Below are 24,519 nucleotides of genomic sequence, written 5' to 3' on the forward strand. Positions count from 1 at the left end.
ACACTAGAAGGAATTTTCCAAACAGTCTTTGAATATAGCTCTGTCACTGAAGGCAACATTAGTTGCACTGCAATATCTGTAACTGGCCGCACCTATAGGCAAGCATTTAATAACATGCTCTTTCCAGTGCTTCATTACATGCTTTGAGCTGGGATTTTGCCATATTTCCAGTTGTTTTGCTTTCAGTGTTTCTGGTTTTAAGTGACTCCCTTCTTGTGATTTCAGCCAGCAACCTACGGCATGATCCATCCTATTTGTCACCACTCTCCTGATATCCACAGGGGCAGCCCTGACAACCACATATTTCACAGGAGTTGATGCAAGGTGTCCAGTAATGCACTGGCAACTTTTATTCAATACAGTGCCTCTGCCATTCCCACCCATCAGGAACTAAATGTATGTATGATGGGTCACATTTTTGGTTAATTTTTTATTATGTATTTTCTTTGAGCTTCTACAGCTGCAAAATTTCACATACACGTTCACATGAGAACAACATTCATTTCACACCAGGGTTCTTTGCAGACCAACAAAACTGGATAGAAATCATAAGTAGAATATTCTTCCTGCAGAGCAAGAAAGCTGGAGCTGACAGATGACTAGTGAACTATCTAAAGCAGCATTCTCTTGCTGAAAGCTGTTGCATTAAGCAGATAAAAGTTAAGTCTCCATCTTACCAGAAAGTGAGGTTGGAAAGCAGCTAATCTTACTTATACAGTTACAGCTCCTTTCTTCACTGATACTGTCATAGTTCCTCTTGACTGGGCATGAGAGAGAATTCCAAGAGATTTCATTCTTAGATGTGATGAGTCACCTTGTGGAGATAAAAAAGGCAACTGTGTTAAATTAGATATTCATCCTTCAAGATGCTGTGTTCATTATTTGTGCACTTAGGAAATGGGTCACAAGGGATTGCATGGGATAAGATCACATCCAGACATAACTCAGTGTCCCAGTCTAAAGTAATAAACCTTGGCCTCAGGGTGCATTTACATTTTGGTTTGGATCAGAAGCACACTTCTGAGCTGAATTTACTGATCATCCCCACTTATGGTTTTATTCACCTTGTAGAGTGCTCTTGGAGTGCAAAACTGGATTCCTTTCAGCTGAAAATCAATTAGCAGCTGCGCTTCAGGAGTGCACTTAACATTCTCCAACCTCTAATGAAACCAGCAGTGCTGACATCGGCTCCTTGGCATCAACTCTCCTGTTAAAGAAGGTGCTCCTATTAGGCTGCAGTACCTGCAAAGCAGACGTAAGCCTCAGACAGTTAACTTCAGAAGAGAAACACAGAAAGTAAGTGCAAGGAATCCCCAGGAATCCCTTCCTTAGGCTCCAGTTCTTCCCAGATCTGGACTGAGATCTGCACCTACCTCGGGGTTCGTGCTCCCTTAAGTGACAAGCCTCGAGGAGTCAGGTTTCATTTAATACCCAAGATAAATTGTGCTATGTGGCAGTACATACTATACAGGTAATTGAGAAATGACTCTTCTTATTTTTACGTCCTCAAGTTTAGGCCTAGTTGAATGCAAAGCTTTTTACTCCACCAGGGGGTGTAATTTGTTTTTCTGTCCAATGTGACCTTACAAACAATCCTCCAAATCCTTCATTCAAGATGGGGACACAAAATATTGTATGAAATATGAAACAGCAATCTGATCTGCTGGAGTCAGAAGTGTTACTAGGTCACAAATTTAATATGGCCATCCATCTTTGGTGTTTAATTATTATGATTCTTTTAAAAAAGATTCTGTCAGGAAAAGATGACTTACCTCTAGAACATTCTTAGATCCAGGAAGCAATAAAGTAAGCACCAGATACAAAAGTGTCTTGGGCTTCCTCTATTCCCCCTTACACCCTGATGCCATCTAAACTGTCAAGGTCATTTATTTGTTGATTTTTACAGTGTAACATTCTGAAAAGTTCTGTCCTTGTTTGATGTTCAAGTTACAAGATGACACAATCAAACATATTCCTAGATCTTTCTTGCCCAGTTTTGCTTGCATTCCCATGGGTATAGTTACAAGAGGAGAAGCAGAGAATGCCACCATGCTTAACAGGGTATATTTTTGTGGATAAATGACTAAATGTAGCTCATTGTGGAAAAATGACTGAATGTACCTCTCTAGTGAATATGTCCCTCTGGCTGAAGCAAAAACAACCTCCTTGACTGGTGCCATTCAACTCTAACTTGAACTAAGGTCCAGAAAAATTCAGATTTTATCTATTAAAAAAAAAAGTCTGGATCATAACTTGCTATTTAGAAATTTTAGGCATTTATTCGCTCATGCTCACTAAATAATATCTACTGTAATAATAAAAAAAAGGAACCTTGGGGGAAAAAAAGACATCTAGGAGCCAAGAAACCCAAGAACTCAACAGTAGTATACTAGTTTTTCTAAGGAGTTCTGTGGCTACTAATCTGCTACATGTTTCAGCTCTCCCTAAAGTACAGCAATAAAAAACTCTATAGTAGGAGAATACAACTTGGTAATTTTTATAGCATTTTCTGGGATGGTTTGTGGCCATTAAGCTTAATCACAGAAGCAAACCAATACGGGAAAATGAGACAGTTGTTCAAAGAAAAAGAATTGAACAAAACTGATTTGAAAAATTGGAGCAACCTCACCTATCCTATCACCTCAACTGCTCTTCCATTATCTACCCACATCTTTGCTTGCCCTTGGGAAACAGATACTGGCTACATAAAAATATTTTAATGAATAAAACCATGAGAAACCCAACATTAGAAATGCACCCAACACTGATGGCATCATCTGCTTTTACCACTGAAACATTCTGGTATTTCCTCACAGTCTGCATAGAACACATGTTAACTTAAATTATTCTGATAGCTGAGATTAACAGAGGTTATTCTGACACCTCTGAGATTAGCCAGAGTAGATAGCTCTAAACAGTTTACATGCCCACATACCCTCTCCAGGCACAAAACTTAAAATACATAGGTTGCCTATTTTGCATTATTAATGGCATTTCTAGACATTAGTATGACTGGAAGATTTGTTTCTGAATACAAACTCAGCAAATCGTCCATTTCCTCTTTGGATGATTCATGTACGACAAATCTGAGTCATCTGAGTCTACAGTTATGAATACTGTAGAGTCAGAAAATTTCTTCTGAAATAATCAACTAAATATTTCAAACTGGGGTGGAAACAAAACCAGAAAGTTCCTCAACAGCTATAATAAAGGCTTTAATCTCATGAAAATAATCAGTTAATAATTGAATTTGTCTCATAACCACCATTACAGCTCCAGTTACTCTGAAATAGTATTGTTTAGAGTAAGGTTTACATGGTTTTATATTGACCAAAGGCTCTCAAACCATAGCTCTTGATTTGACAGAAAATGGGCAATGGTTGCTCTTGGCTATATACACTAAAATAAACTGCCTTAACTGTATCATCTTGTGCACAAAAAATATCACAAGAAGAGGAAGAGGTAGTCTGTGCAATTGTAAATTGGTATGTATGATAATCTTTGCACTAACTAGATTGTTCTCTAAAAAAAGAAAAATCTGAGAAACCTCAGGATAGGTGTATGTTTCCCTGCATTGTATCAGAATGTATATGCTATCTAGTTAGTGATGTCAAACAATTTAAACCTGATTTGTGGTCTGCTGCAAAATCTCTTAACTAGAGATTACATTCCTTTAAATATTTGTTTAAAGGAACGTAAATTTGATAGCAGTACCAACATACATGGCTTTATCATAAGAAAGCAGTGCTTAGTGCTGGGCAAGCATGCACATTCTGAAAGTACATTAAGTATTTACAGGATGGAGATTTGTGATTCGTTAAGCCACATTCATGCTGTCATCAGAATATACCCCTATACAAACATGGATTTAGGGAGTTAAAAGGGAAAAGGAAACCTGGTACAGGGACAAGGAGACACCTAATACTGGTATCACATTAACATCATGCACTCCAGTCTCAGTAAGTGTGGGTCTTGCAGATTTCAGTTTGTAACTCTTGACAGCATATAGCTGAAATCCACCCCCATACAAATCCAATGCCTGAAATGGGGTGTATTGCCTGCCTTGACATGCTTTGCTAAGAGAGACCTGGATTTCCAAAGAACTGAGTAACTGCTGTTCCCACATACTGTGATGCCTGATACAGAGGGCAGAGGAACCTTGAACAATAGCAAAATATCTGGCCACTATTACATAGCCAATCAGCTTTTATTTAGATGTGGAAGGAAAATATGTTTACAAGAAGGAAAAAAAAAATGGGGAGATTTATTGCTCCCCTGAAATTCAGTGAAGATCCACAGGCTCCATGCCAGCATGTCAGTGCTTGAGCGAGATGATGAGCAGGTTCTTTAAAATCACAGGCTAAAGTTAGTATCAGCACAGATTGCACTGGAGACTTCATCTCCACAGTGCTTCCTGCTTGATACAATCTGTGTATGAAGAATAATCCAAATATTGGATTGCACATATCTGGCAGGTTTTGCATCCCCCTTCACAGACAATGGTTTTGTCATAACTCACAATGAAGTTACTATAATACTGCTCAAACAGTCTGCTGTGTGGCACAGACAACTGCTTGACCATTTCATATAAGCTTTCTGGCTTCAAGTCTTCAACGCCGTAAGCTTTAGTCAGGATGTATTCTAATTTCCAGTTTGATTCATTTTTCTTGTTGGCGTCTCTGAGGTCCAAGTAAAACTGCCAAAGATCCTACAGTTTACAAAAAAAAAACAAAAAAAACCCCATGGCTGTATTGTTTTCTTCCCTGCTTCATTAAGCCTCTAGAGTGATATGCTGATTAGGAAGCTGTCTCTCCTTATTATTCACAACTGAATAGAAGGTCATGTCCCACTTCAAGAGTTGGGCTTACACCCAAAGCTGGTACTTACCATGCCGGGGGGTGGGGGGGAGAGAGAAGGAGAAAAAGGAGTGACAAGAAGCAGTAGTTGCACTGTTAGAGGTTTTTTCTGTCCAAACTGTAAATCAAGCTCCACTATGCTCATGCCTGGTATAGGCATGGGGCAAAAGGGTGAAAGCCAGAATTTTCTTTTCTATGGGCACCGTTTAAAAGGCAGAATGGACAAAGAAAAACAACCCAGGGAGAACTCGGGGGAAAGGGGGAGATGAAGATGAAGGAGTGAAATCTGTGCAAGAAAGAAGCATCAGATATTAACACAGATCTCCAGAGAGAAATCCCAGTCCCAGTCAAGCCACCAGATGTGTTGTCATTGAACTGAGCAAGGCCAAAATTTTACCCTGAATTACAGAGAGAACGTCTGAGTCACTCAGACCCAAAATAACTATCCAGGATTTACCTTCTCTACCTCAAAAAATCACAAGTTTACAGAATAGAAGTAGTCTACATTTTTCCTTCTAAATTTATTCACAGATGCCTATAAAAGCATAAACCCTATATAGAGAGGTGCATAATTATGAAAGGCATCACATAGTTACCAGTGCTTTTCTTCATCTGCTCTTCTACACCATTTAGAAGCATTTCATAGACTGCTTCCCAAAGCTCAGAAAATTACTAGCAACAATGTGGGTATGTAAACAAACCCAGGATTTACATGAACATTTTTCACTTTTGCAGAGCTCCCCACAAACAATTTTAGGATGCTGCCCAGATAATTGCAGACTGTCTTTAATTCTACATCTTAAGAATATTCCTTACATAATTAGAAATACTGGGTAGTCTTTCAGCCACAGAAAGACTGAACGAGCTCTCTTTTAGATTTCCATTTCTTTGCCCAGAAAGAAAAATGAGAACTAAGGCCATAGTTCCAGCAATAACCGTAATACTATACAGGCTGATATCTTGCTGTAATTTTTAATGAAGCTATATTTAAATATTTAACCCTTAAACAATGCTTTAAAATATTTACTTACCAGCAAGCTATAATTAAGAAGATCATATTGATACAATCTGACACCAGGGTTATTGGACTCCATTTGCCACACATTCTTCACTGGGGTTACAGCAGGTGTCACGAACAAGGAATTTACTGGTTGTTCTGTAGGAAAAGGGAAGGTGGGGAAACAGTTTCCTTTCATTAATTTCTTTTTAAAACAAATGTTTTTTGGAGAACCAGCACAGCAAGAACCAGAGTGACTTGGTTTGGTAAGTTAACCATTTTTTTCCCTAGAGTAGCTATATCACTGTGAACTCCTCCTATACTTCCACTGGACAGACCGAATCTGGGTAAATTACAACAATACACATTCCACTGTGTATTAGTTATGTTGATCCATACTGGAGGCTTCCCACAACTTTAACTACCTTAATGCAAAATAGTCTTGCCTATATGTAAGGTCTCTGTATTTTGCATATTTCTGCTGAAGAAAAATTCAAAACTTTGAGTTGCTGTTTCCATGCTTTATTTTCCATGTTGCTTTATGTAGTTTTTGCTTTATGTATTTTCGGTATTACTAGAAACACCAGGATATCATTAATTGATCCTGAGGTTCACTCAACCAGACTAGCCCAGCACCTATTATGACAATGCTGTGCTTTAAGGCAACTGGAATATGAGGACATAAAAGGGTTTTTAATAGACAGAAAATGCAGGTAAGTACGTTCAGAGGTTCTCCATGGAACCAAAACCAAAACCACCCTATTTCTTTCTCTGCCAGCATCACAGCAGAGAAATCACAAGGTCAGTATCCACAAATGAGCAAAAGCTTAGAAAGCTTGAAAATCAGCAGATTTTTCTGGAAGAGATAAAATGAAGCTCTGTATCTCAATACATGGATGTTGGCTATAGAATTAGATGTATCTTGAATTCCCTGAAATTTTGTCAAGAAAAAAGTGACATGAATAGAAGACAGCGTAAAACTGTAGTTAGCTACATGAAATGTTCACTGCTTAAATGTTATCAAAGATGCAAAACAAAATTTGGGAGCATAGTTACTTGCACACTGTAAACTGTAATGATAAGGCACCAAGGCTGTCCTCACAGAAATGGAACATGATACAAGAACAAACAAAAAAAACTGTTAAAAGGCAGTTCTTTCACTTGGGTTGATTTCCTTTTTACTGGAGATTAATTCCATGAGAATGACATGTAAAGAGGTAAATGATTTAGAACATTGTTACTCCAGTCAGCATTTCAGATATTGCTTTTATGGGTCCATATAAAACAAACATAAATAAGGAGCCAATTAATATTTAGATATTTTACATAAACTAAGGCAGTGAACCACTCACAGTTCTATTGTACAGACACAAATATTTAACCATTTCTGATTATTTCTGCTAGGGATCTTTTGTTAGAGATGTTAAAGTGCTTCATACAGCCATAGCCATGCTTAAAATTAAGGGATTTCCAAGCAATAAACCAAATTTTCAAACCTGGGTGCTTTTCTTGAAGGGAAATTAGCTGATCTAAGAGGTGCAACAGGCAGAGATTTTCTTGCCCCTGCCTCCTGCTTCCCCTCATCTTAATTAACTTTGAAGCAGCAGGGAACTTGGAAGGGAGGCACAGTAATGATGCAGGAAACACAAGAACACAGAGCATGTCTAGTTGGCCTGAGAACATTCCCTTTGACACATTACACAATAGCAGCTAGCTAGTATAATTTGCCCACGTCACTGAAGAGGAAAGACTAGAAATTCTTGTCTAGGCATAAGCATTCATTAAAAAAACAGGAAGCTTGGGAAGTCTCTTCTGACCTCAGCAAAAAAGACGGTCTGCCTTGCAAGGTTCTCTTTGGAAGAAATCTGGGAGCATGTGTGTGGCTTGAACTCTTATAGATAAAGTTCCCAATTTCCTTTTTAAATTATTTATAGAGGCTGATTGGTAACAACATGCAAGAAGATATTAATTTGCTTTTAACCAAGAAGAAAAAAAATGTAGGATTCTACAAGCATCATTACCTTCTTCATCCAAGAGGACCATGATACTATCTCTGTGCGTGTGTCCAAAAAACTGCCCAGCGATAACACCACTGTATTTGCGAAAAATCTTTACCAGTCTTTCATTGTAATACTCCCTGATAGCTGTAGTATTCCTTGCAAACGGCAAGTATCCTACTGGTACATGTCCTATTATATATACCTAAGGGATTATATATAGAAAGCACAATTAGTACCTTCATTTGAAACTTAACACTTTTAGCTAACACTTAGAAATGGTTAACACAATTCCATATCAATGCTACCTTTGAAATGCCATTCTTAAAGCTACTAATCACAGTAGTTTTGTTCACAAAATACAAACAGTAATATGTTTAAAGTTGTAACAAAAGAGATGAATGGATTTTTTTTTAGTCAATTCAGCATACTTTCGGGGAAAAAAAGTTCTGATACATCTACGCATAATTTTAGGGCAAGGAAAATCTGACAAATCATTTCAAATGAAAAAATATGCTATGAGGCCAAGAATTAGGATTTAGCATCTCAAGGGCAGAATAAGAAAAACTTACATTAAAACATCATAGAACCTGTGGTCAGACATTCACCAGAAACAGAAGAACTGGTTAAAAACCCGCTACTGACTGAAACAGAAACCGAGTTCCAACCACAAATGTTGACTGTTCGCCACAAGGTTTTACAGGGAAGGGAAGTCTCTCCTTTCTCCTTATTGTAATACAATGTTTAAAAATTTACTACACCATTTTCCTTGTTCTTAAAAAGAAAACAAGAACTGCAGACATTTTTCCAATTAAACTCTTCTCCTGGTCAGCTGCTGATCCAGTCCCCACCACCCCCCCCCCCCCACACCAATCAAACACAAGGCAATACTTCATAACTTCACTTCAAAAACTGAGTATCTTAAGGTAATTGATCATTATTACAATACCAAAATTGTAGCAACTGTAGCAGCATGGCTAAGTTTTGTTGTTGACAAACTCCTTCCTATTTTTGACACTCAATTATATAAAAATATTAAGTGAAATTTGTTAGCTTTTGTCTCAGGCTAAGTGTGCCCATTTTTTAATAAAAGCTTACAACTAGTAAGATGCAGTCCCTTCTAAGAAGCAAAAGTGTAAGATGCTTATTTCTTTAATTATTCGCATTCTGTCTTCTAGAACGTTTTACACTGTAGGAAAAAAAAGGTATTTTGCTGTATAATTTGAGAAACATTATTCAATAATTTCATTAAATGTAACATAATGTACATAATGTGTATATACAGGGAAGAAATAACAATACAAATGAAACTTTAATTTTGCAGTATCTTTGGCAGCATTAGCATTCTTCTGGAATCACATTTATATTTTTGTTTTCTCTGCTTGCTGATACTTTTTTATTTTCAAAGTTTAAACAAATAATGCTGATGCATTCTGTTTATGGCCCCCACCTTTTCCTTCTTTTGTGAAGAGGTTTCTAGTATTCCATCCAGCCAGGCTAACTGGTTGGCTGGGTCAGTGATATTCACAGTCACACTGTTGGGGCTGTAATATAAATTTGTGTTCAAACTGATTATCCTCAGTGGCTGAGAGCTAACACTGGATTCGAACAGTTGTGTGTAGAAGCCACCTGTGAAAATAAGATCAACATCATCTGAAAAAAATAAAGTCTTTGGAGCACAACCTCAGAATGAAAGCATAGCACTGATAAAATTTCCAGCCTTACTCCTTTGAATAAGTTAGAGTATGACCTATTTATTCAAAATGTGTAGTACCTTAACTGTTTTCAGCAACATTTTAGTAGGAAAAGCTGACACTGAATATTGTAAATTCTTGCTTCTAACTGCTTCAGTGTTTATTTCACAGTTTTCATATGCAATTATCCAATTCACATGCAAGAAGTGTCCTGTATCATTTCTTCCACATTGAGAGATACAGCAATTGCTAAAAGTTCACATTTCTTAAAATACTGGAAATATGTAGGTTCCTCCAGAAAGAACTGTTTGAGAACTATTTGTTTTGCCTTGTTCTTTGAAGGCCATTTAAATTCAGACTGGGATACGATTAAAAGTAAAGAACATGTTTTTCTAACAATCCAAGTTCCTAAAATTCTCTATGGGAAACCTGCTTCTTCCACGGGTGCAATTTCATAGTTCAGGGACTTCAGTAGAGCCATAACAATAAAGACTACAGAGCTATAGCAATATACCTTAGCTTAAGATCTGCCCCTTTGAGTTTTATTTTGCTATTAGAGTTTCTCCTTCTCTTCCTCCTCCTCCCCCCCAAAGATCTTTCTTATCCAGGATGCAAAACACAGATTAAATTTCCAAATCCCTAACGTTTGAGTGGATCTGAAATTGGGCTGAGCTCTTCAGCCTTTTGCTAAAAAAATAAAAATTAAAATTGGAATATCCTTATTTTCTTAATTTAGTAAATTGGACACAAATATGATGTAATTAACAGTATAATCACCATAACTATTTGCTACCATAATTCGCACAAGTATGTGCCTATTCAATTTGCTCTGAATAGTCTCAGACAGAAACATTACTTCAGTTTTTTTACAATCAAATTTAACTCTTGTGCATCATATACCTTTATCTAAGAAGTATTTTTATTATGAGGTCTTGAAGGCAATAAGATACTTCATATATATTTGTACAAAGCCAACAACATTCTGTGTGCTACAAGAAACAGTAATAATTATTGCATCGGAGGAGAACAAACATACCCTGAAGATAAGCATTGCTGTTCATAAAGATAAATAACTTCTTCCAGGAGAACCATTTCAGGTAATCTATTGTGCTGATTCATCCTATGAGACTCAGCTAAATAAAGGGAACAAGTCTACAGAAACATTAGCTCTCTAAGCCCTAGCTTTACAAAATATTACTGCTATATTTTACCTTTTCTGAAGGTACTGATTGCTTCATCAGTTAGCCAAGGTTTCCAGAAATCTGCTACAGCATTGTAAACTTCACTGGTAGTTACAGGAAGTTGATCCTGTGAAAGAATGCCTAAGTCTTATCATAGAGACACATAGACAGAAAAGAAATCACTAAACAAATATATAAACCAAATATTCAAAGTCTGTTTACATTCTGAAAATAAAGTTTCTTGGAGGAGAGGCATGAACCTAGGTTTCTTATATAGCAAGCAAGTTTTTCAAGCTACTTGGGATTGATATCAGCTCTCCAAAATTTCACTTTTGCCCCTAAGACACATTTTAATCAAATTCTCAAACATTTCCATGATATCCTGCAGTTCTGAAGACAAAGCATTTAAAACTTAAAATAAAGTTTTGTCAATGTTTTCTCCCACCAGCTCTAATTAGGATTCTAGCACTTTCAGTCTGAGCCAAGCAATGCACAAGTGCCAGAACATGATTAGAGCCATGCTCTCATCTAACCCTGACAGGAAGATTCCAGCCTGTCCTCACCTTTCCTAAAATATCTGCATGGATTCTTAGTGCTAGAAAGAAAGAAAGGAAAAAAAAAAAACAGAGGGCAAAAAGTAGGAACAGTATTACAGTGCAGCACATGTTTTCTTAAACATGAAACTTAACCTTTCTAAGGTCTTTGAAACTAAACCTACTTTATTAGTGGCTTAAGTACTAAGTCTCTGTCTAGGAGCAGTGCAATCAGAAGTCAGTTCAGACATTTGTTGCTTGCGATGTACAGATATTAGTTACTAAGAAAGCTTTCAGTCAAACCAGATCAGCCAGAGTTAACATTCACTAACAGATATAGCAAAATCTAATCTTAGATAAGAGGCCATGTTATGGACTGAAGGCAGCTGAGACCCAGGCTCTAAAAGGAAAGTTAGTGTTCTGTGAATGTTGGGATTAGACAGCAGTTTGGGAATTTGTTTTAAGCAGGGGCAAGTATGTGAAACAGGTCTAGTCAGAAAGACCAAGGTCACAACATACAATCTGAAAGGTATCCCAATGCTCGATTAACCTGAATGGCATTTTTCACAGCCTCTGCAAGAAAAATCACCAAAAATCATTACATTGTTACGATGAATAGGTCAGAACAAAAGAGAGAGCAATAAAATTCTTTGGTGCATAGTAAGCACACAGCCTTCACAATCACTCTGGGACAGCCTACACTGGTGTGTGGCTTCTTCCACATCACTTGTGGTCTATGGTATGCAGTGCCAAGCATGTCCACAAGAAAAAGTCATCAAGAGCAAAAAAAAAATTCAGCAACCTGAAATGACCTCATAGCAGGCAATTTCTGATCCCGTGGTCTTTCTCCATCAATAAATGAAAAGTATGTTATTTCTGTGCATTAGTGAAGTCTGCCATTTCAAACAAAGTATCAAACATAAATATATGTGTATTTTTGTGTGGAGAGAAATATTTATTCCAATGAGCTTCAAAACACTATTTGCTGTCCATCTGTCCCAGCTGACCATCGTTTTATTTTTGAATTTAATTTCACGAACAAAACTCATATTCGTGGAAAAAGACACTATATCAAAATGTCAATGGGATAATGCCATGCAGATTTCCATTAATGTCTACAGGATTATTGAATACAGCTTTTTTCCTATATATCAAAGGAAACTGCTTTTCCCGTGTACCAAAGGACAACTATTCTCTGTTAAGACTTTTTAAAAAACAAAATGAAAACAATGCCCTAAGTTAGACTTCTGTCAAGGTGATATTTACCAAAATATTTTACCAGTGGCTTCCAGTGAACCAACCTGGCCCCTTGTCAATGCACGTAACAAGCAAAAGCTATACTACCAGAATAAGAACATAACACTAAGTTCCCAGCTTGGTTTGGTCACTTATAGCTTCAAGATATGCTACATACTCAGCTCTTGTTTTCCTTCTCACGTTCCCCTTTCCTCTCTCGGAGCAACTCTACTACTCCCTGATTTGAGAATCACTAACTTCAATGTATCACAGACAATGATGCCATCATCTACTATGCCAAAATATCCCACAGTAAGCCTAATAAATAACACAGAAAGCTATTCTGGAATAAAAGTCTTTGAGGGTTTGAAGGGGGTGTCACTGAATTTTCATTACACGTTTCAAACAAAATATTTTAGTTGACCTGCTCAACATTCCTTCTGATCCCCTCAGATTCAATAACAGAATTTGGTTCTCAGTCCTGTGAACTGCTAGATCAACTTGCAATCCACCCTAAAGGCCATATGCAGCAACTGTTTATTTTTGAACTATGTCAAGAACAATATTTGCAGAACACTGAAAGTAAAAAAAGCACTGTTCTCGGCTGCACTGGCCCACATATCCAGTAAATCGTCATTGGGAATACATGTCCAATAAGGAAAGAAAAAAAGATGCATTTTTTGTAACAGTTGTGAAAATATGGGAACATTACAAAAATTCTGCTATGGGACTGATTAAAAAAACCCACAAAATCCAGTGATGTCAGTGGACAAATTCCCAACAGGCCTTTCAGTAGGCCTTGAATCTTACCATACACTGACAGAACCACTAAGAATATCATCTCTGTTCAACTAAGCTATTGTATGCACATGTATGACTTATGCAGGCAAGAAAAAAAAGTGTATATAAACTATGATGAGAACTGGTGGTTCTAAGCCATGAGAGAAGATTAATTTGCAACACCTCAGGCAATGTGCAGATTTCATCCAACATTGGCATTCGCTTGGGTAACTTAACACATGGAGAGATGTACTTTGTATTCTTGATTGGAACTATTTATGATTTTAGATGCTAACCTGAGAACTGGAGAATACTCTTTCCAGAATAGTAATTATGAAAATTTCAGTCTTATTTCAGTTTTACACTTGCTATCTGAGAGCTTAGAAACCCACTCAGTCTGGTACAGAAACAAATTTCTAAGAACTTGTTTTACCTGTGGCCAGTAGTCATGATTGCCCAAGGCTGGGAAAACCTGAAGATCCGGGAAGAAATTACGTATTGTAGAACTCATATTGCCAATGATGTTAATGACCAACTTTGTGGAGAGTTCTTTCACTGGAACATGAGGAGGACTATCTCTGAAAAAAGAGAAGGCCTTATTAGCAAAAGTTTTTTAGCAAAACAAGGAAAGGCACAAAATTTTGCAAATACACTTAAATTTGTCCTGTAATATTACTGTAGACCTCTTAAATAAAATCATAGCATTCCCTGAAAGGTTCCCTGCAAAGTAATTTCTTTTTACAAATAGTCCAGTGTTTACTATATGATACACATTTATCGCAATTAAGACTTCTTATAAATTAAACGAACTAAACTCCATATTTTAAGCTACTATGCAGTTTGGGTGATATATCTTTCATCATCTATACAGCCTTGGAAGTTTGCTTTTTGTCTTTCAACAACACCTGTTGAAAATGAATTACAGGAAGCTACATTTAATCCCATGTCTTTACATATTCATATTTCTTAACACCCTTCCCCCAGCAAAATGAAGAAAATAACACAGCTACTTATATGCTTCTCTTTTACACCTCTTTCCCCTGATCCACAGCTAGGGGTACCCAAAGGGCCTCACAGATAACACCTGTGTAAGAAAGAGTATTGTTATGCCCATTTAATAATATGGAACACACAGGCACAGAAGAAGTTAACGTCTTACTCAAGACAGGTCTAGACACATCCTGAATATTGCAGTGAGAAACTGCAGTAATTTCATTAGAAGCACATGCAGCTAAGAGTGATAGTAATGAAGACCGAGAGAGAATCTGTTATATCGTTATCCCCTCTACTAGTCCCTAATCTAGAATCCATACAAGAATTAAACCTATACTGTAGCTTTCTATACTCTTTTTTTAAACATTTGATTCAATTGATTGACAGAGTTTAAGACTAGAAGTCACAAGCTGTCATATTGCTTGATCCTAGCTACCTCTTACAGAACCCAATACCTAATGTTTAGTTAAAGGGTATCTTCTAAAAAGGTATCCACTTTTGATTTAATGACCTCAAGATCTACAAAATCCAACAGCTCCCATGATAATTAATTCCAAAGAGTCAGGTTTTCCTCTGACCTTTCCTTTTCTTTTTATTTTTCCACTTCCCACCCTCCCCACACCGCTTCAATTAAGTTGCAGTAATACAGTCATGCAATAAAAATATCCCAATCAACAGTTCAATGGTATCCACAATGTTTACAGCAGTGATCTATATTTATTACTGAGGCCTTGTATATTCACCCAATCTTCCACTTTTTAGTCATTCAGACAACTAAAGAGACTATTTAAAAGTAGCATTTATGAAATATTAAATTCAGATGTGTTAGTGCGAATATAAACTTGTCAATTACTGCATTATATGGTTACCTAGCTATTAAAAGCTTTAACTGCACAGTGACTTGAACACTTACCCCGTCCAAATCATGAATGAAACTTGTTGTTCAGAATCCTTCATGAATGCAAATGCTGACAAAATAAGCTGATATGGCGAATCACACAAAAAGTCTCCAAAAGGGCCTGGGTCAGAAGCATTGACTCCTTTGGAAGAAGAACAAACTTTGGTGCGATCCGGGGTGATGTGGTAAGTTGGGTCTAAATGCAAGTCAGATACATGCCAGAACTGCCCTGTTTTCAGAAAACAAAGATTAACAAAAACACATTATTTTCCACCAGCCTGTTAAGAATCTCACTCCTTCCGTAGCCTGCAAAAAAAATCTATCAGCTGAAACTAAAGCTGCCCAGGAATCTCAGCCATCAATTCCTGAAGAAGGCAAGTCTTCCACTTGAAAATAAAGAAAAAAAAAGTTTGTGACTTTTTGGTTACAATTTGCATATATGAACTGGTTGTACAGGGGTAATCCCAAGTCTACTGCTATTCTCTTTGAAGTTTTCATAAGGAGAATATATTTAACAAGTTTCTGATCAGCCTGTCTGATAAGTGGTGTATTCTTGACAACAGCCATTCATAAAATCTGCTTAGAACAACTGTAAACAGAAGCAAAGGCATAGGCTTAAGCTATCCAGAAGAAAAAGACCCCAACATGAAGGTTGGTGTGGGCTGGAAAATGGAGCTACTTCTCATTTATGGCAATCTGGAAACTGGAAAGTAGAGGAGACAGAGGAACTTCTCCATTTCACTACCTGAAAACAGAGGGATCTGCAATTTTAATTATTTTTCTAGACCTTCCCTAGCTGGAAGCTACTATAAAAGATGACAGTCTAGAAGGAAAGGCAAGAAACAGCATGTGAGAAAAAAATTCAAAGCTCTTTTTCTACCTAGCAGCTGCAGTAGCAAAGAGGCTGGGCTTCTTATCAGAGAGAGGTATCTGTGTGCCTTACCTACTCAGTACATGCCAGGCTAGTCTGTGCTGACACATTCTCAGCCACTGTTATTTAGCACTAAACAGAAAAAAACCCTGAGAAGTATAGGAATATGTTGAACAAAATGAATTAAGTTTGTATGAGACTAAGAGTAATTTATGTCAGTTCTGAAGCATTTGAAAGAGGAACATGTGTATCTGTTGTGTTGGTTGCAAAACTGGGACAGATATAAATTGATTTTCCCAAGGTCACATGCTCACTCCGTGGCAGAGCAGACAACATGTGACTGGGCTCTTCGTGGAATTTATTTCAGCAAGCTGAAATAATCGCCACGGCGATCTCTCAAAGCTACCACTTCGCCGCTTACTACTAACACAAGACATGGGAACTCCCAGAAACTGCTGCACTGCCTTCGGTTTGGGATGTTTATGAGTCACAACAACCGAAAATCCTGTGAAAAGCATTTCACAGCACTCACCTGCGTACGTTATTGTACCAGAAGAGCAACCCTGCAGAGGGGAGTGCGTTTCTTTGCTGACAGCACAGAAACCGAACTAACGGGTGCAGTGCGCGTTTCCGCACGCTACACCGCAGGCACGGCAGGGCTTACCCCCCCGGCGCTATCTGGAGTGCCAGCGTACCCTGGCAACTAAATACAAACCCTACTCAGCCCTCGCATACCTGAGATAGCAATGCATTTACTTATCTAGAAGTCATTTCAAGTTGAAGCTAGTCGAGACGCGGAATAAAAATGCAGCGTATCTGGGTAAGAATAAGAAAGGAGGGGACCAGAGAGGGGACATAGCCCCGGCTGGGAGAGCCGACCACAGGGTGACCGAGCGGCGCCCAGAGGGAGGGCAGCCGGGCCCCGCGGGGTGGCGGCAAGCAGGGGCGGGCTGCGCCTGCCCCGCCGGCCCTCCCCAGCCCTGCGGCCAGCGGCTCCCCCCGAGCCCTTGCCCGGGCGGCCCGGGCGCCCTCCGCGGAGCCCGGCCGGCGCAGCCACCGCCCCCCAGGCGGACTCACCCACTGCGGAGGGGGGCTGCGGGCCCGCCGGCGCTGCCGCGGCCGGGTCCAGCGAGGAGCAGAGCAGCGCCAGGCCGAGGGCCAGGCGGGCGGCGCGTCCCCCCCGCGGCTCCATGGTGGTGGCGGCGGGAGCGGCCCGCCCGCCGACGGCCGCTCGCGGGACCGCCCCGCCGAGGAGGAAAGGGGCGAGCCCTTGCCCTCGGCAGCCTTCCCGCCGCTGCGCGGAAGCTCCCGCCGCCGCCCCGCCTGCGCGGCCGGGAAGGAGAAGCCGCCCCCGGCGGCGGGGCCGAACCCCCGGGCCGGGGCCGGGGCCCGCAGTGCCGCGCAGGGGGGTTGGGAGGGCTCGTGGTGACCTCCAGGGGCTGCCACCCCGGAGGAAAGAGGCCCTAGGGCAAGCCAGGCTAGCGAGCAGGGCTGAGCTCCCTCTCCCGCCGCGTTTCAGGCGGCCCTGGAAGGAATGCGCTTGAAAACAGCTGGCGCCGTGGATGGGAGGTCGCGGTGGGCAGGAAAGTGGGAGTCCGCCCGTCACTTGGCCGCTGGTTGTGTCCTGCGGCCCCTCGCTGCCTCCGTACCTCCCTCTGGACTGGTAGCAACGGGCTCACGCTTTTTATTTTTTATTTTTAAGCGTTTGGGATCTGCGGCTGAAAATTGTCCTCCAGGGACCTGTTCGGCCCTGCAGTATTTCTATAGCACTATTACAGGCTAGCAGACTTAGGTGCGTGCGCTCCTGGTTAACGGCACTGCTTTGCTCTGCTGGGCCCAGTGGTGTGAAACACCTGTGATGATGAAAACTACTTTTCCGCTCCCCCCTTCTGAATAGGGCCACAGGCATTTCACAAATAACACTTTTCTTATCCCTTATTTAGTTTCACGTTAATACTGTTTATCTTTGGGATGGCAAAAGTCTCCACCAGTAAGCTTTTCTGATGGGTTTATATGTTTCCAGTAGAGCATATGTGTATAGGAAAAGTAACTGTTTAAAAGTGACTTAATGTGTAAACCAGGTCTTGCCAATCTATTTCTGCTTTCCTCATATTTAATAAACTTTTTTTTTCTTCATTGCCCTGTCAATCACTTCTCATGAAAATGAATGCCATTAATGGAGACCCAAGTCTGCTTTCCTTGGCGATTAAGTAGAAGCATCTGTTCCCAGTTTTGTGGGAAGGGGTGGTTGGGAAATACATTATATGATGAATATGCGGGAATAAGCTATAATGGAGGGGAAACAGATGCAACTTGTATTAGGCACTGAAATTAAGTTTTAAATGAGCTAATAAAAGCTAAGGAGAGAAGACACTGTTTAAACATACTGGGATGATAGAGGCTGAAGCAGCCCAAAACATGCAGAATCCAGTTCCACATACACTAAAGCAAGTTCTACTTTTCATTTCTCTGAGGGGAAAAAAACACTTCCTAGGTTTTTCTAAATTATCAATATCCACCAAATAAAACATACTTACGATGGCTCAGAATTAAGGAAGCTATTTTCTCAAAGATCTATAGCATTCTCCAAAAGAGAAAATAGATTGGGATGTTCCTTTCAAGCAGCTTCCATGTGAAAAAGTGAACCTAATAGAAAATTAATCTTGTATTCTTGTTGCTTAGGGGTCAAAGCTGTGTCTGATGTTTTATCAGATGAGTGAGATAAGCTATCCATGTTATCCTAGCCCTTAGGGAAGAAAACCATCAAAGGAAGCAAGAAGCCAGAGTGACTTCCCATTAGACCAAGCAGGAGATCTGAAGGATGGGACAGCAAAGTATTACACCTGGGAAAATCAGAATTTCCTTCCTCGAACTCCCTCTGGAGTCACACCGCCACAGTACCAACCAGCTAAATGCCACAGCTAAACTCTGCATCATTTGTTTAAAAGGTCCTAGCTAACCAAATGTTGGTATGGTCCACTGAGTCAGGGTCTCAGCAGAGAACATGGGACCTTCAAAACATTTTCTTCCAGGATGCCAGCAAGCTGTTTCAATTTTCTTTGTCCTGCTTTAAGAACTAAGCTGAAGTGTAGGGCAGTTTTTCCCCCACTACTGTTTTAAGGTTTTACATGAATAAGATTTCAATTTTTCTTCTTTTTACTCTCTTTTAAGCAGCATTTTATTTTACATTGCTCACTGTGCAGATTATGACCTCCAATACAGATTAGCTATGAAACATACAGCTAAGGGAGAAGAAACTTGGAGGGTTTGTCTTTTACTATTTTCCCTGTGTTTTCCTCCCACACCTGTGGTGATTGATGGAAGATAAGCTCTGTACTTCAGGTTGCCCTGGTCCTGCCCTATCATATTTGTACTTTCCTCCCATCCTGTGAATCACTTCCATCTTTGCACTCCAATTTACTTCAATCTTTTGAATATTAGCAAGAAAAAAAAGAAAAAAAGGCAAACAACCCCCCAAACCCAAAAAACTCTCATAACTCTATTAAATAAAAATGCAAGAACTCCACTGAAAGTGAAGGAAGTCTCTCTATTGAACTTAACAGACACTGGATAAAGTTTCAAGTGAAGAGAAGCGCTGAAGCTGGCTTGAGTTGGAAAAGCAGTGCTTACGTGTCCTCTTACATATCTGCCTACACATATGAAGACAGGGGCTGTAGATTTCTCCAGCAAAAAGAAGCTACTTAAATAGAATGAAGGCAATTTTTCATTTCCTGTGTACTCTGTATCAATTGTGGAGACTCCCAGAGGTTTTTACCACATGCTTTTCTGCTCTTTTACTCAGAAAAAGAAACTTAAGACATCTCCCCTCAAAGCACTGGAATACTAGTCCATTAAATGCAAAAGGAGCACAGGTTTAAAAAACATTTTAATTTCTGTTTGATCTCCATTTCAAAACAAATCAAATATGTTCCATTTATTAAAAAAAAGAGGCAATTGTTTCAGAGATTTAATGCAAAGTTTAACCTGTTGCACTTTACAGAAGCAGCTTGCCAATTTGATGGCATAAAAGTTCTTTTCTAAAAAAAACCCCTACCCCAGCCCTTTTATTAACCTTTCATGCCAGAAATGTGCATTTTAGCTGCGTTCAGTTATGGATAGTACATTAATCCATCCAGCAGAAGTAACATATGGACAGAGGTCAGGTAACTCTACGCTTTATCATAGTGGCGAACAGCAACCACATCACCAAAGGTGAGAGTCTGCAAGTCCAAGGAAAACATACATATGTTAGATGCAGGACCATTTTCCATAATTACATAACACATATTAAGAAGTCCACAGTAGGACAAAACATTATGTAATTTATACAAAAACAAGTTGGTCTAGATTATCGATATTTTAAATGAACAAGAGTCAAAAACTCAAAGTTATGGTTCCTATAATAACAATAACTTTCTCCTTGTTACTTTCAAACCCAAGAAACACATAATATACATTCTACAAGTCAACTAAAGTGAGATTAGAAGTGATTTAATTTTTCTAATTTTGTGAATGTAATTTCTTAAATATAGCATTGTGTAATACAGATTTAACATTCATTTTCTCAGAGGTGATCACATTGCAAAATGTGCAATCTAAGATTCAAAGCCTCTGTATCCATATTCTATACAATTATGCTTAGGCATATACTTAAGGAGAATCTCATATTAAAATAAATGCATTCCATGCATGTATGTAGCTAAAACTACCAAATATTTAATTACTGCAGTTGTGTAAAAACAGTAACTACCGTGTGGTGAGCTTTGGAGCTATTTTCTGAGGTGGAATATTGCATCTCACTGTATTCAAATTCCACAGGGAGTGGTTTTCAGTGTTTTTGTATAGCTGTTTTCAAAAACAAAACATACATTTTTCCTTGAATGACCTGTCACATTGTGTTGCACTGACTGTATGCTTTAAGGTTTTAATTATTTAGAAGCTCAAATAATTAAAACCAAACAGGATTTTAAAAATCTACATAGCCCTGTCCAAAACATGTAGAAAATGGAGCCAACTGTTTTTCTCCAATAATCAAATCACATAAATTAATATGGCTGAAGAGATTTTATTTTTGAAAGCTACATCTCTATGCCAAAAAAAAGCATGAGAAATATCAACCTGGACATTAGATTTAGCAACTTCAGTGCCAATGTTTCCATGCCATATTCCTGTTCCTGAAAAGTCAGGAGGAGGATGTGAATTTAAAACAAGAAAGATTATTCTTCACACAAAATTGCTATTTTAGTCATAGTTTTTAAATAAGCTGGGAAGAATAATCCATTTACTATTAAATGTGAAATGCTGTTACCTCATACAATATTTAAGTTATATTATCCTAGGGAAATACTTACTGTATGTAATTAAATATTATTTACACATGTATATATAAAACAAGTCTTAAATTTAAATTAACAGTGGTCCAAAATGGATTATTGCCTATATAATCAAGAATGTCATATATTTTGCAGCTCACCAGAACTGTATTTTGTTTTGCTTGGGCATTTACATAAACACTAGAAAGGACTGATACACCCTGGAAATCACTAACCTGGCCTAGCTAAAACCATTAGCATTTTTTCATTTGTCAAAACAAAATGCAAAACAAAGAAAATAAACACTTGAAAATTCTCTGCCAGCTTTCCTCAACAATCACTTTTAAGTTTTGTATAAGTAACATTATCTGTTCAAAAAGCTTGAGATAAATGCAGATAAGGAGTGTTAGCAGTGTATGTAAATGCTCAGGGATGTTTATACTTACCATAATCATTTTGCCATCCTTTATTTCTCTAACAAAGTTTGTCTCTTTGCCATCCCATTTCTGTACATGCACTAGCTTGTCTCCATCCAGTGTCACAACCGACTGTGAGATATCAAAAAACACTCATTTATTTGGAGCATTTGAGATTCTACTCACACATGAAGCGCGCAGTACTCTACTGGTTTCTCTTGAGTAGATGCATGTGGATCTAGAATGATACAGTAGTCCTAGCCATTTTAAAACCAAACCCATGAACTGTCCTTGTGTTAAACAAGAGCGCCATACAATTCTTGTTTGTATCAAAGGATGAAATGAGCTATTTCCTGTAAATTCCAGTCCCCCATGAACCATCATTTCAGATGCGCTTTGGGATAACACTTCCTTTAAGCCCCCAAAGATGCAGGGAGAAGGCATTGCTTCATTTCAGTCAGAAAAAGTTATGCCAAGTAAGCTTTAGATTTAAGTTAATTTGGTACAAAGGTAAATGAAGAGCTAACAGAATTCCTCCACACTGGAAGGTAGAAAGTGAGCTGGAGACATGATATATTGCTTCAGACAAGATGTTGTGCACACAGGCAAGGAAGATGCAGTCTTGCCTTTTTCCTCCTGTCCTTCACAGTGCTACAGCTGCCTGTAGCAGAAGTTACATTCTCTTCCTTTGACCCTGCCATGCTGAGAGATAAGAGCTTCGGGGGGCGGGGGTGTGAAAGGAAAAGAAAAGGAAAAGAAACAACGGCAGCCTGAAAGTTCACTTACTTTGCAGTTTCTATCATCTGGGGTAGTTTCATCAAATTCCTCTCCAAGTTTAAAGCTGATTTCTGTGTTTTTGAAAGTGCTCTGAGTCCTGATCACTACTTTGTCCCCCTCGCTGCTGATAATCACAGTGGGTTTAGTCACATTCCCCACCTGCCGAGTAGCAAACCCCACTCCTAAACCATCAAGGGAAAACAGAAATCCGTCAGACATTGGGTTTTTTACATCTTTTTTTTGCCATATATTGAGGTACAGAAGCTTCTTCCCCTGCTCTACACCTTTAAGCTATCACACCAAAAAGCTACTTTCTGCTTCGCTTTTCTCCTTATACCTCCTTATATAAATTATATATAATATATAATTATATATTTATATATATATAATATAAATTATATAAGGATATATATATCTCCTTATATAAATTATCCATCATGTACTCCCCCCACATATTTGTAGCTGTGTATCTTCCGTTAGCTCCACGTGCAGTTTACTCAATAGCACAGCATGCCAAAACATTGCCGCTGAACTGCTGACAGCCCTTTCCGCTGCTGCAGATGAAACTCCTTATCATTCCAGCGTAATGGCTTTTGTTTTGCTTTAGTTTATCCGCAGGCAGCACTTGCCCTTACTTCAAACTCTCTCTCTCTCAAAACCTGTGGCATCTTTGGGGGGCTCCCTGCAGCAGGGCAGCTCGCACGAACGCACTGCAGCCCCCGACCGGCAGCAGGTTCGCTCCGCTCCGGAGGGACGCGGTGACAGAGGCCAGCAGCTGCGGGCAGAGCCACCCACACCTCCCCTTTCCAGCTGCAGCCCGCACCGGGCGGCGCACGCAGCCTCTCCCTCTCCCCGGCTCTGCTCCACGAATAGCTTATATACATAGGTGTCTCTGTGTGTGTATTTTTTTTTTTCAGTGTGGTGCAAAAGTCCAAACGCGCGGTCTCCTCAAAACCTCGCCGCCGCACACGGCTGCCGCGGCAGCGGGCGGCGTACCTACCCAGCGCCTTCATGTACTCGTCGAAATTCTGGCTGTCCACCAGCTTCCACGTCGCGCAGAAAGCCTCGACCATCGCGGCCAGGGATGCGGCTGCCGGAGAGCGCCGCTGCGGCCGCGCCGCCGCTCAGCCCCAGATATAGGCGGCGCGGCGCGGCGCGGCGCAGCGCCCGGCGGGGGCGGGCAGCCCCGGGGCCGCGGCGGGGGCGGCGGGCAGCCGCGACCCGCCCCGGGGCCGGGCCGGGGCGGCGGGGCCGGCGCCTCCCGCCCCGCCGGGTGAGGGCGCTCCGCCACCCCCGCCGCCCTCCCCCAGCGCGCCCGCGGGGCCCGCGGGGCCTGCGGGGGGACCTGGCAAGCGCAGGCGGCCCGGAGGAAGGATGCACAAAGGGGCATTGAGCCCCGCTTCCGAGCGGCTGGCAGCCCCAAAGAAAGGGAGGCTGGCGAGGAGAAGTCCACGTCGCCGCCTCGCCACGAGGGACCTGGCAGGTCCGCTTGGATGTAGCCGAGCGTGAAAGAGGAGTGTGACAGTCACAGCTGCGGCAAAAGGGCCCCCTCCTTCCCGCCCTGAGTGAAAACGGAAAAGGGAGAGCGTTGCATTCGTGTACGGCATGGTATTATGTGCGCCAGATCACCTTAGCTGGGATGCCCCGCAGACCCACGTTATCCCTAACAAGGTGACCACTAACAAAAAAGAGATGCAGACACCAAACACGAAATACTCTACTGAATAAAAATACAGGATCACACCACTATGGCAAAACACCTTCTCTTTTTTTAAAGGCTTTCCCATTAAGATTTTTGAAATCCGGTTTGGTACTTGGTAAGAAGAGATCACATTCCCCCACCATCATATGGCATTTATCCCAGTGCTGTCTGAATTTGCTGTTTGCTGTTGTTGACTGTAGATTACCTCCTGCCTCCAAAACTGACAGCATTTGGAAACTTTTAGAAAAGATAAAGAAAGAAAAGAGCATAAAACTA

At 40.2% G+C, this 24,519-nt stretch overlaps 2 protein-coding genes across 5 annotated transcripts; both read right to left on the reverse strand.

Annotated features, from left to right (window-relative positions):
- Positions 1 to 314: 314 nt before the first annotated feature.
- Positions 315 to 17,316, reverse strand: SMPDL3A (sphingomyelin phosphodiesterase acid like 3A). 4 transcript variants are annotated; one of them, XR_010883759.1, is made up of 10 exons: positions 17,114 to 17,316; positions 15,181 to 15,394; positions 13,708 to 13,852; positions 10,756 to 10,852; positions 9,301 to 9,479; positions 7,875 to 8,055; positions 5,888 to 6,012; positions 4,520 to 4,708; positions 1,065 to 1,242; positions 315 to 814 (listed from the first exon to the last, which is right to left on the reverse strand). XR_010883759.1 is itself a non-coding variant. In XM_067293779.1 (8 exons), exons 1-8 carry the CDS (start codon positions 17,226 to 17,228, stop codon positions 4,397 to 4,399), a joined length of 1,368 nt encoding a protein of 455 aa, XP_067149880.1. In that variant the 5' UTR covers positions 17,229 to 17,313; the 3' UTR covers positions 1,870 to 4,396. The 4 variants fall into 4 exon arrangements, 1 of the variants encoding a protein (XP_067149880.1); XR_010883760.1 differs by having other exon boundaries at positions 1,065 to 1,207; positions 17,114 to 17,315; XR_010883761.1 differs by lacking the exon at positions 4,520 to 4,708 and having other exon boundaries at positions 17,114 to 17,312.
- Positions 17,317 to 19,905: 2,589 nt separating this feature from the next.
- FABP7 (fatty acid binding protein 7) lies at positions 19,906 to 23,701 on the reverse strand. Its single transcript, XM_067294792.1, has 4 exons — positions 23,542 to 23,701; positions 22,551 to 22,723; positions 21,795 to 21,896; positions 19,906 to 20,256 (listed from the first exon to the last, which is right to left on the reverse strand). Exons 1-4 carry the CDS (start codon positions 23,612 to 23,614, stop codon positions 20,206 to 20,208), a joined length of 399 nt encoding a protein of 132 aa, XP_067150893.1. The 5' UTR covers positions 23,615 to 23,701; the 3' UTR covers positions 19,906 to 20,205.
- Positions 23,702 to 24,519: the final 818 nt, after the last annotated feature.

The sequence above is a fragment of the Apteryx mantelli genome, chromosome 3, assembly GCF_036417845.1.
Source record: "Apteryx mantelli isolate bAptMan1 chromosome 3, bAptMan1.hap1, whole genome shotgun sequence".
Classification (NCBI taxonomy): Eukaryota; Metazoa; Chordata; class Aves; order Apterygiformes; family Apterygidae; genus Apteryx; species Apteryx mantelli.